This window comes from Phaethon lepturus, unplaced genomic scaffold (genome assembly GCF_000687285.1).
Source record: "Phaethon lepturus isolate BGI_N335 unplaced genomic scaffold, ASM68728v1 scaffold6494, whole genome shotgun sequence".
Lineage (NCBI taxonomy): Eukaryota > Metazoa > Chordata > Aves > Phaethontiformes > Phaethontidae > Phaethon > Phaethon lepturus.
This window is the reverse complement of record NW_010533875.1, coordinates 32,511-44,758: the sequence shown is the minus strand read 5'-3', so window position 1 is coordinate 44,758 and position 12,248 is coordinate 32,511. Positions and strand designations below refer to the sequence as shown.

The window sequence follows — 12,248 nt, the reverse complement described above, 5'->3', positions numbered from 1 at the left end:
TTGTACTTTCTAATAGTGTTGGAGTTTATTAAGCTATCCTGTAATTTTTATTAGATGTGCCTTATCTAGTCCTTCTCTTCAATTGTCCCACGGTCTTATGAGCAACGATTTTTTCGGTTGCTGACCTTGTTCTGCCTTTCTACATCTAATCATTATCTAATAGCTCTTGAATATGCTTGATGTAGAAAGTGAAACTAAAATTAATAACTGTGCAAATGAAAAAGGAGCCGGTGAGTCAGTGTAAAATAAGCCAAATATATATTGACAGCGCTTGAAAGCAGCGAGAGAGCCCTTAAATACGTGCATGATAACATTGCCATGTATGTAGTGGTCCCACTGAGCAAAACTGTAGAAAATACATTAGTTTTATTTGGGTCTGGAAGCAATCACAAAAGTTAGCTTATTCAGGGCGAACACCTTGTTTCTTACATCTGTCAAGACCATGCACAGACCTCCAGTAGTTCCTGCTGTTCTGCTAGCAGTGAGCTGCAGCACGACTGTCCTCTCACCTCAGTCCAAGAGTGAGTAAGCTTTGAGAGAGTTTGGAAGAGACACTTTGCAGCAGATTATATATTTTAAATAAATTCCTGCGCTTTCTGGAGTAGCTGGATCCTGCAGTTCAACAGTTAGGCTTTCCTGAGCTGCCTGGAGGAATCTGCCTAGCAGTTAGGTCACTATGTTAGCAGCGAGTGCTTGGATTTGTGTGTGATTTGCTGCTTTTTAATGTTAACTTACAGATGTTCTCAAAGCAGGAAATGTGAAAGGTTGGGTCCTGGAGCATCTGAGAGATTTGGCAGAGCTGTTGGTGTAAAGGCAGATGGATGAGCAGAAATGTTCAAGCCAGCAGATGTCAGGCTGTTACCGCCAGCAGGAAACAATGTGGAAGGAAAAGATGATGCTTTGCGCTGATGGAAGTCAAATTGGGAAACTACAGGTCATCTTCAACTGATGAATAAAAGTAGTGATGATTGTGAATATATTGTAGTTGAGCAGCATAGCTCTTCTGGACTAGTTTTATGTTTTGGTTTGGCTTTTTTCTTTTTTATAGTAAAAGCCTGTGTGGGTATTCCAGAATAAGATTATGTCCTTGTCAAAGCAATTGATAAACTTTCCAGTATAGATGAATGCTTGGGGAAGGGTCAGGGGGGATAGTGCATAGAAAGCAGTGTGAATAAAAGCTGAAAAACTTTTAGGAATTGAAATTAAATTTCTAATGAGGGAATAAAACTAACACTGTGGGGTTTGGGTTAAGTGGTATGTATAGGCTTGCAATATTTATAGGGCAGTGGGAAAATTGTGGAGGGTATGTGTATTAGTGAAAATTGCAAGGGGAGAAACACTCCATAAAACTACCTGAAAAATCTGTCAAAAACACAAGTAGTACAGAGAATTAGTATTTTCTAAGAATTAACACCTCACTCCCACTTTCTAACAAGAACCTGTTTAAATTTCAATCCTATTCCAAAAGAGGGGTGGGGGGAGAAGGAAAAGATGGAGGTTTTTTGTTTTGTTTGTTTCAGTTTTGGTTTTGTTGTGGATTTTTTTAATAAATAATAAGGGTAGTAAGGAATTTTCCAAGACTCAAATCATTGTGCTACAATGAATCTTTTTACTTGTTGATACAGTTTTATTACATCAGATACTTTGTGACCCTTCAGCAGATTTGTCTGATTTTCTAAATATATTCAGAATAGCTCGTGTTAAGTATGATACTATAAAAAGGGCATGGATTTTTTTTATAGCTGAAAATAACATTTCCCCTTCAGCGTATACACCTGTAACTTTAGCTGGTTTCCTTCATAAAGCAGAAAAATTTTGACAAATTAGGAATCTAAGAACATAAATTACTTCAATGTCATATTTTTTTATCTTAGAAAATGTTCTTCCTTTTCTTTATTTTTCAACTGCAAAGTGACTGTCAGCACTTGCAGTGTACTCGATCAATTTTAGCTTTCTGAACATGTTGTTCCTTCTTACAGATTGATCACTTTGGATTTGACGAAAATCTGACGTTCCAGCAGCGATATCTGGTAGCAGATCAGTACTGGAAGAAAGACAATGGGCCAATACTATTTTATACAGGCAATGAGGGAGACATCACGTGGTTCTGCAACAATACAGTATGTAGGAAATAGATTCTTGATTCTTGAGTTACAATCCTTCTTTCCAGTAGTGCCTACTGAAAAATAAGGACGAACAAGGACACAGTGTCAGAATATCATTTAAATTAAGTTTGTGGTGGTTGCTATGATTGTTATAGGAGGAAGAGGAAGCCAAAAAAAAGCACAGAAAAAGTTTTAGGGGATTCAGGGTCCTGTTTGCAGCCCATAGAAGTCAAAGGGATGCATTTGTATTATCTTTGGAGTAGTGAAGAAAATTTCTAGAGGAAACACTGTAAGATGGCTCAAACTAAGGATGCAACGTTTTGGACCAAATTATGCCTATCCCATTACTTGAGATTCCCCAAGTGAAATGGGAGGTTTTGATGTTTTGGTTTGGGTCTTTTCTCCATAAGAAAAATGTGAAGTGAAATGAAGGGGGCGGGAAATCAAAGATAAATGACTCTTGTTCTCTGACAAGACCTGTGGAAGCTTTTACTTCCCTGACTGATACAAATGCAGAATGGCGCGTGTGGGCATTTTTCAGCTACTTCAATACAAAGTCCAGTAACACAACAGGAGGTGGCATGTGCTGGGCTCAAAGCAACCAAGGACTGCTTACACACTTTGTTCAGTCAGCAGGTGATCTGTGTCTGCCTGTTTCCATAACTGGTGGTAGCATGCTGCTGTCAACAAGTAATAACAAGTGGTAGTTATTTATTAGTTGAAAATAAGTGTATTGCAATGCCCTAGGTTATTGTTTATTGCCAAACAAATTTTTTGTTCTCTGTAATGTAGTCCTAACTCAAATGCATGCTTTTCCCCAGTAGTGTTTTTTATTTCCTATGGATTGAGCTTGTGCCATAGGAGTTCTGGCAGGATTGCCTATGTGTACTCACAAAACAGTACTGCTTAATATTTTGCAGGATTAGAATATACATGTTTTCTTTGTATGTGTCCCTGTCTCTGGGTGGATATCTGGTTTGTGTGTTTTCTTACTTCAGTGATACTTTAAAACCAAATTGTACTCTGTCTTTATAGTTGTGTTCCAATAGTGCTATCTTCTACTAAGAATAAGAGTTGGAATACACTAGACTGAAAGTAGAGACTTTGAAAAGAATTGATTCAACTTATTTAAATGTCTGTTTTCCTTCAACCAGGGTTTTATGTGGGATGTGGCTGAAGAACTTAATGCCATGTTAATATTTGCTGAACATAGATATTATGGAGAATCTTTGCCCTTTGGGAATGAGTCTTTCAGTGTAAGTGTCTGTTTTTCTTCCTTAAATGTGTTCTATACACACATAATTCTGCCTATTGTTATGCTTGCCACTGCAATGACTGTTAGCCTGAGTAAGACTTAGATGTGCTACAAGCACACAAATGTCTTATTTTTGTAACTATCAATTCTAGGACTAAAAAAAGAGTCCAAGATTTTCTAGCGCTTCAAGGGACACCTGCAGAGAATATTTCATTTGTTATTAGGCACAGATTTAGAACTTGACAGCTGCTGTGGGGAATAGAAAGATTGCTGCTGGAAATAGCTTCCGTGCTGTATATAACCTACTTCCTTTGTCTCAGGATTCCAAGCATCTGAATTACCTGACATCAGAACAAGCTCTGGCAGACTTTGCAGTACTGGTTGAGTACTTAAAGACGACCATTGCAGGAGCCCGTTACAGTCCTGTCATAGCTATAGGAGGATCTTATGGAGGAATGCTTGCAGCCTGGTTTAGGATGAAGTACCCCCATGTGGTAGCTGGGTGAGTGAATTCCTGGTGACTTGAGGCAGGTCTTTAATCTCTTCAATGCCTTAGTTTCCCTCTGGGAAACAAGATTAGTAAATAGAACAGTTTGGGTTGGAAGGGACCTTTAAAGACCATCTAGTCCAACCCCTCTGCAGTGAGAGGGGATATCTTCAACTAGATCAGGTTGCTCAGAGCCCCATCCAACCTGACCTGGAACGTTTCCAGGGATGGGGCATCTACCACCTCTCTGGGCAACCTGGGCCAGTGGTTCACCACCCTCATTGTCAAAAATTTCTTCCTTAGATCCAAAATCTTTTTTGGTTTAAAAAACCTTGTCCTATCCCTTACCCTGTTGCAACAGACCCTGCTAAGAAGTCTGTCCCCATCTTTCATATCAGCCCCCTTTAAGTCCTGGTAGGCTGCAAGAAGGTCTCCCTGGAGCCTTCTCTTCTCCAGGCTGAACAGCCCCAACTCTTTCAGCCTGTCCTTACAGCAGAGATGTTCCATCCCTCTGAGCATTTTGGTGACCTCCTCTGGACCCGCTCCAACAGGTCCATGTCTTTCCTGTGCTGAGGGCTCCAGAGCTGGATGCAGCACTGCAGGGGGAGTCTCCTGAGAGTGGAGCAGAGGGGCAGAATCCCCTCCCTCGACCTGCTCCCATGGTGCTTTGGATGCAGCCCAGGAAACAGTTGGCCTTCTGGGCTGTGAGCGCATAATTGCCGGCTTCTATCCAGCTTTTCATCCCCCGGTACCCCCATGTCCTTCTCAGTAGGGCTGCTCTCCATCCCTTCATATCCCAGCCTGTATTGATACCAGGGGGCATCATGATTCATTTGCCCACTTCTCGAGCTTGTCTGGGTACCTCTGGATGGCATCCTGTCCTTCAACGTGTGTCAATCGCACCTACTAGAGTTGATCTTTGTGGGCAGGGGCTCTGCAGTTGGATTTGCACAATGCCTTTTGAGAAAGACCTAGCTGCTAGATGAGAATGAAAAAATAATGAAGTAAGCTAATCTGAATTTCTGCTTTATGTATTTACTTATATCTTTCTATTAGAGTCCCGACTTATAAACTTCAACAGCCCTTGCATGCAGACCTATGGAATAGTTTTGCAACGTTATGGTTAGTTTGCATAGGGCTCGGTGTCCAAGCTGAGTTATAAATGCAACTTAGAAGCTGCAGGGAGGTATTGAGCAGAGGACGGGAGTTCACTTTGCAGGGGTTCAGGATGCATATGTTTTTCTGATGTTTCATGTCCCCTTGCAGAGCTCTGGCAGCCTCTGCCCCAATCTGGCAGTTTGGTGATTTGGTTCCATGTGGCACTTATTTCAGTATAGTGACTGATGATTTCAAAAAGAGTGGGACAGGCTGCTCAGAAAGCATCCGGAATTCCTGGAACGCCATTAACCACCTTTCCTCAACAGGTGAGACATCACCAGTACTTTTTCAAAGAGTCATAATGTTCAAGATTGTGTTATAATTTCATAAAATCAGCAAGTTTATGGCTTTCACCTGTATATGTATTTAGTTTTTTTACATAATACTCTTAGTGTTGAAGACTGACAAATGAGCTTAGCATTATTTTTCAAATGATGGTTTTGTTGGATCACAAGCTTCATTCATATCTGGCATAATTCAGAAACCAGATCCAAACATCCCTAAGGTCAGACAGCAGCTGACTCCAGATCAGAACCTCGAGGCTTGTATTCCTTTCTGACAAACTAGGCCAGATAATTGTTACTCTAAAAACAAAAGTTTAAATGCCAGCAGAGGCAATCAAGTCTAGAAAATCACTGCAATCCTTATGGATTCGGTGCTAGAGATTCAGTTCAACTTGATCTTAAGGGTCTTTTCCAACCTAAATGATTCTATGATTCTACAAACACCTGAAAGGAGGTTGTCACGAGGTGGGGGTCAGTCTCTTCTCCCAAGTAACAAGTGACAGGATGAGAGGAAATGCCCTCAAGTTGTCCCGGGGGAGGTTTAGATTGGATATTAGGAAGAATTTCTTCATTGAAAGAGTCGTCAGGCACTGGAACAGGTTGCCCAGTGAAGTGGTTGAGTCACCATCGCTGGAGATATTTAAGACATGTAGATGTGGCGCTTAAGGACATGGTTTAGTGGTGGGCTTGGTAGTGTTTGGCTTACAGTTGGACTCGATGATCTTAAGGGTCTTTTCCAACCTAAATGATTCTATGATTTTATATCAGATGAGCTCACTGTACAGCAAAGGAATTAAAAAAAAAAAAAAAAAAAAAAATCTTGCTACTTGAGTTCAGTGTCCTAAAGAGAAAGCTTGGTATGATGAGTTAGCTAATTAAAATCAGAGAAACTGAACTGGATGAGTTCTAGAATATCTTGGGGGGCAGGAAAAAAAAGTATTTTACTCTAGATAAAATAATGAGAGTCCCAAGAGATCTCTCTATTAATAGTTCTTGTACTGTGAGTTGGCTGGTTTGAAGTTTTCCTTTCATTGGAAGAGTGCCCTGAAGAAGTACTTCCTATCAAAAAAATGCCAAATGTCATGTAAATCTGCCTTTGTTTTTGGTAATGTTATCTTAGCTGTGACATACCCATATGCTGAAGTATACTGATTATATTTCCCTTCACTTAGAGGTGCTGACTAAAATCTGATCTGCTGTGCTTGTATGTATGGGGTATAATTTCACCAGGTTAGTTATGCTAAGGGAAATATTTTTTTAGCAGCAGTACAATTGACCTATGTGTTAATGGTATAATACATTAAACATTATTTTATTTTTTTATTAAAGACGCAGGTTTACAGTGGCTTTCGAGCACATTTCATTTGTGCAGCCCACTAAAAGATCTTCAGGATGCTGCTATATTGAAAAACTGGCTGAGTGAAACATGGGTAAACTTGGCTATGGTGAACTATCCCTATAAAGCCGACTTCTTACAGCCTCTGCCAGCTTGGCCTATACAGGTGATTGAGAACCAATGTCTTGTCAAACTGACCGTTTGGTTTAACTAATTCTTCTCTTCTCTCCCAGGCTGCACTTTTTCCTTTGTTTTTGTCTCTGTAGAACCAGCATGGCTGAAAAGAGAACCAGGGCAATATCTTCTTGTGCATCAACTGGTTTGACTAACTGCCACTTGTAGGACTGATAAATTGCATCAAGAGCCCAGAAAAGTGCCAGGGATGACGGCAAAACCTCAGCTGCCCTGCAGAGTTGTTCTTCAGGAGCAGAAATGTTGCACAAAAAGCACGAGTGATTAGAGCTTCTGATGCAAAGACTTAGCTGTCAGAGCTTGCAATTAAGAGAAAGTTTTGAGACTATGTCCTTTTTGATATGGGGGAACTAGTGAGAGAGGAAATGTGGATCCCCCCAAATGTATTCCTTGCAGTGTCATTTCTCAAAGCAGAACCACTTTTCACACTTGCAAACCTTTGCTTGTGCAGTTCTGTTCATCTGCAGTGCTTTGTCAAAGACTTCAAATTTCTTGGAGTGTTTTTGTTTTAAGACCCTGGCTGAATTTCCCTGCATGGCTTTGTGTTATTGTGTATGGCTGGTAGGGTAGATAAAATATTAGTATTTTTGGCTATTAAACAGTAGTTAAATATAAAAAAAAAAAAATAAATCCCTCATCTAGAGCTGCCTGTTGGAGGAGGGGATAGACATTCATCTGTCCTGTGTCTGTCTGCAAAGGGCACTATGAGCACCTTGAAATTTATTTCTGCTTTGTTATCAATCTGACACAACTTAAGAAATGCACTCACCTTCACCACTGTCCATGCGATCTCTGAGATATAAGCCTAAAATACAAAAGGCTGTGGCTCATCTGGACAATGCTGATGTATGAAATATGAGTTATTTAAGCTGTTCAGATACTTTTTTCTGAAACACAAGCTCTAATCTGACTCTGAGGGTGAGGAAGGGGACTAGAACATGTTTGAGTAGCTGCATATATATGTATGTTGCTTAATCTGTTGTGGGCTGCCAGTACTTTCTCAGAAATATTGATCTCTTGTCTCTACCATGCAAGCTGAGCTTCAGATACAGGGCTGTCTGCGAGCCCTCTGTTCTGCTGTCTGCAGTGTATATTTGCATGAATTAGTGAGCTTTCCAGGCCTCTAATTGCCAGGTTAACTGATGGCAGAGCTAGCCAAACCATAAAACCTACTTGGAATGGCAAAATGTGGGAGCTGTACTCTGATGTTATCTGTAGGGAACAAGGGAGGGATCAGTTTCCCAGCTTCCACAAGGAAAATGACGGGAAAAAGATTATACAGGGGGGAGGGGGAAGGGTAGTAAGATCACTTCTTGGAAGATGCACTTTGCATTGGCCATGTGAGTTGTTCCCGTGTGCCTATGCACCTGCATTGAACAGCATTGGAGTTGCACTGCATCCTTTGCTCCCTGCAGAGAGAAATTCTGGATTCTTCTGATGGGCTGGGAGCTCAGATTCACAGCTTTTACCCCACTATGCTGTTCTTGTATTAGTCCAGACTCCATGGGAGCAGGAGTAAGGAAAAGCCTTGCCAAAGAGAATATTGTCGTTTTAAAAAAAAAAGTTTTAAGATGAAGAAACTTTCTGGGGCAGTAGCATTTCTGTTTTGTTTTGTTTTTTCCACTACTTGCATCCACATGATAAATACAATTTATCACATGATAAAATTACAAAATCATGTGTTGCAATGATTTTGCATTAAACTCTACCTAAGATTGCTCTTAGTTTTTCACCAGGAAAACAGTGCCTTGTTCCACTACCTCATATTTTCCAAACACAGAGGTAAGGATTTTGCAATGCTGCTGTATAAAAGGACTTAAAAATATTAGAACTTCCTTTACATGAATGTTTCCATTTGTACTACAGCAAACTGCAGGGAACCCCAGTCTTATACCTAGAGCTTTTTTGTTATGTATTTGCATTTTATTGTCTTTCATTACAGAGGAGGTAAATATTCTTTAAGTATTATCTATTTTAAAGAACAGGAAATGGATTGAAAAGCTTGGTGAATGAAATATTGAACAGTTGCACTGTTTTTTAAAGCTTTAATCAGGAAATGTAGAGTTTCAGGTTCCTCACAGTAGCACGAACTACACAAATGGAGTATTTTTTAGGATAATGGTCAGGGTATATCATTGCATAGAAAGATGCCTTCTGGAAGTGGTCTGACTGTACTTTGAAAATAAATTGATATCCTATCAGGTATCATGTATTAATCTTTATTTCTTGCAGATTTAGACCTACCCCCTTCTGTCTTCATTGCAGGAAGTCTGCAAGTTCTTGAAGGATCCCAGTCTCTCTGACAAATTGTTGCTGCAGAATGTTTTCCATGCAGTAAATTTATACTACAATTATTCAGGAGAAGCCTCATGCTTAGACATGTCTGAGACTGCAACAAAAAATCTGGGCCAGTTGGGTTGGTACTATCAGGTATGTGCTCTATCCTTTCTAAATTGCAACTCAGTGAGGTTTTTGGGCTAGAGCTGATGAGAATTCTCAACTGTCACTTAGTTGTTCATATATTGTGCCAGATGTAATTGATGTATTGATGACAAATGTAAGCATGATACAAGTATGATTGTAGTGGAGAGGGCAAGACAGAAAAGAGAAGCAGCTTTCCCAGGAGGTTTAGGTTGTGTCTTCATTACCTAGCTAATTGTTGAGTTTCAGATCTTCATATAGACTGAAAGATTATGTACACCAGCAGCATCTTGATCTTCTAAATCCCCCATCCCAGCCATCCACCCCAATTTGTGCATGCAAATATGTCAGGATATGTTGATACTTACTTCTTTTAACTACAGCTGTTTATCCTGTAGCTCACTGAGACGCAACCTTTCCCATCAAGTAGGTAACAAAAATACAGATTCCTGGGGTAAGGGGCCCGGGATATTCTGCTCTCCCTATCCCGTTTCCTAAGCACATGCAACACTGTTATGTACAGTCTCTTTTCTGAGGAGCAAGGCAGCTCCTTCCAGAAGCAAAGTGTTAAGAACTGGTGTTCAGGTTGTGACCATCTGCTCTTGGCCACTGTCTCCTATATATTTGTTCAGGACAGCCCCAGGAGATATGCAGGCTTTATAAGCTGTGCTCTGAGGAAGGGGAGAAATGCCATATAGGTAACAGAATATGGCAGCTGGACTCATCAAAACACATCCACTCTGCAGCTTGTTCCCTGCCTGCTTCTGAAGGCACATGGGAAAGAGGTCAAGTAGGAACAGACTGCAAGTTAGATTAATAGTCATGGGGGCTATGTTGCTTCCAGGATATAATTTGTTTTTCATTTAGCTAGTATCACTAAGGTGTCAGTCTGTTTGTACGAAAGATGAAATTTTTGCTTGGCATCTGTTCTGGCCCATCTACAAGAAGGCCCAGAAAGAGGATCTGGGGAACTACAGGCCTGTCAGTCAGACCTTGGTGCTGGGAAAGGTTATGGAGCCGATCATCCTTAGTGCCATCATGTGGCACGTACAGGACAACCAGGCGATCAGGCCCATTCAGCATGGGTTTATGAAAGGCAGGTCCTGCTTGACTAACCTGATCTCCTTCCATGACAAGGTGACCCACTGAGTGGATGAGGGAAAGGCTGTGGATGTTATCTGCCTAGACTTTCATAAGGTCTCTGACACAGTTTTCCACAGTATTCTCCTGGAGAAACTGGCTGCTCATGGCTTGGATGGGCATATGCTTTACTGGGTGAAAAACTGGCTCGAAGGCCAGGCCCAAAGAGTTGTGGCGAATGGAGTTAAATCCAGTCGGCAGCCAGCCACAAGTGGTGTTACACAGGGCTCACTACTGGGACCAGTTATGTTTAATATCTCTGTCAATGATCTGGACGAGGGGATCAAGTGCTCCCTCAGTAAGTTTGCAGGGGACACCAAGTTGGGGGGGAGTGTTGATCTGCTGGAGCGTAGGAGGGCTCTGCAGAGGGATCTGGACAGGTTGGATCGATGGGCTGAGGTCAACTGTATGAGGTTTAACAAAGCTGAGAGCTGGGTCCTGCACTTGGGTCACAACAACCCCATGCAATGCTACAGGCTTGGGCAAGAGTGGCTGGAGAGCTGCCTGGCAGAAAAGGCCCTTGAGGTGCTGGTTGACAGCCGGCTGAATAGGAGCTGGCAGTGGCCCAGGTGGCCAAGGCGGGCAACAGCATCCTGGCCTGTAGCAGAAAGTGTGTGGCCAGTAGGACTAGGGCAGTGATCGTGCCCCTGTACTCAGCACTGGTGAGGCTGCACACTGAATCCTGTGTTCAGTTTTGGGCCCTTCACTACAAGAAGGACATTGAAGTGCTGGAGCGTGTCCAGAGAAGGGCAATGAAGCTGGTGAAGGGTCTAGAGGACAAGTCTTATAACTAGCAGCTGAGGGATCTGGGGTGGTTTAGTCTGAAGAAGAGGAGGCTGAGGGGAGACGTTATCACTCTCTACAACTACCTGAGAGGGGGTTGTAGCAAGGTGGATGTCAGTCTCTTCTCTCAAGTCACACATGATAGGAAAAGAGGAAATGCCCTCAAGTTGCACCAGGGAGGTTTAGATTGGATGATAGGAAAAATTTCTTAACCGAGGGGGTGGTCAAGCATTGGAACAGGCTGCCCAGGGAAGTGGAGGCACTTAGGGACATGGTTTAGTGGTGGACTTGGCAGTGTTAGGTTAATGGTTGGACTCAATTATCTTAAGGGTCTTTTCCAACCTAAATGATTGTGTGATAGTTTAACAGTAATTACTGGTAAAATACGGTTTGAGCTTATTTATTTAAATACTGCACTAACAGCTATTGAACAGTATCCTGGGAATACATCTTGTTACCCTGCTCTTTCAGGCTTGCACTGAGATGGTGATGCCCATGTGCACAGATGGTGTCAATGACATGTTTGAGCCTCAGAAATGGGACTTCGATGCACTTTCAGAGGAGTGTTACAGGCTGTGGGGAGTGAGACCTCGCCCCTCTTGGATTCTTTCTATGTATGGAGGGAAAAACATCAGTTCACACAGCAACATCGTCTTCAGGTGAGCCTTGTTTCAGCTTCTCAAATGGAGTCTTCCATCAGTTTGGGTTGTCAGTGCAGAGAGCCTGCTCTAAGTAGCAAAAGGATCTGTCTCCAACACTCCAGCTGAATGAATGATGGGCATGCTTTGTGTTGCTCTTGAGGGTAAAATGGTCAATCTGCAGTGGCCAAAGAAGTCAACTATTCAGTCACTGCCTGTGTGACTCTAAAAGAAGAATCTGTGTTGGGATTCTGCCAAATGTAACTTTCTTTCCATGTGGGTTCCTTCTTATCTTGTGGCTAAAGTCCAGGTTTCCCATGCTGGTAAATCCGTCTAGCTTTTGTGAAGCCAAAGCACTGTCTCTTCTACATAAAAGAAAAGTCTAAACAAGCTCTAGCTATAACACATGATCTCGGTCACTAAAATTGTCGCTCTGGGTGATAGCCTTG

At 41.8% G+C, this 12,248-nt stretch overlaps 1 protein-coding gene across 1 annotated transcript in view; it reads left to right on the top strand.

Annotated features, from left to right (window-relative positions):
• Nucleotides 1-1,979: 1,979 nt before the first annotated feature.
• The window catches only part of PRCP (prolylcarboxypeptidase (angiotensinase C)), a gene marked incomplete at its 5' end in the record, with an annotated part of 14,461 nt that continues 4,192 nt past the window's right edge, over nucleotides 1,980-12,248 (top strand). The window contains 7 exons of the mRNA XM_010285334.1: nucleotides 1,980-2,120; nucleotides 3,260-3,361; nucleotides 3,681-3,862; nucleotides 5,114-5,271; nucleotides 6,619-6,791; nucleotides 9,083-9,247; nucleotides 11,633-11,820. Coding sequence (XP_010283636.1) covers nucleotides 1,980-2,120; nucleotides 3,260-3,361; nucleotides 3,681-3,862; nucleotides 5,114-5,271; nucleotides 6,619-6,791; nucleotides 9,083-9,247; nucleotides 11,633-11,820 — 1,109 coding nt within the window. The remainder of the gene's footprint in view (nucleotides 2,121-3,259; nucleotides 3,362-3,680; nucleotides 3,863-5,113; nucleotides 5,272-6,618; nucleotides 6,792-9,082; nucleotides 9,248-11,632; nucleotides 11,821-12,248) is intronic.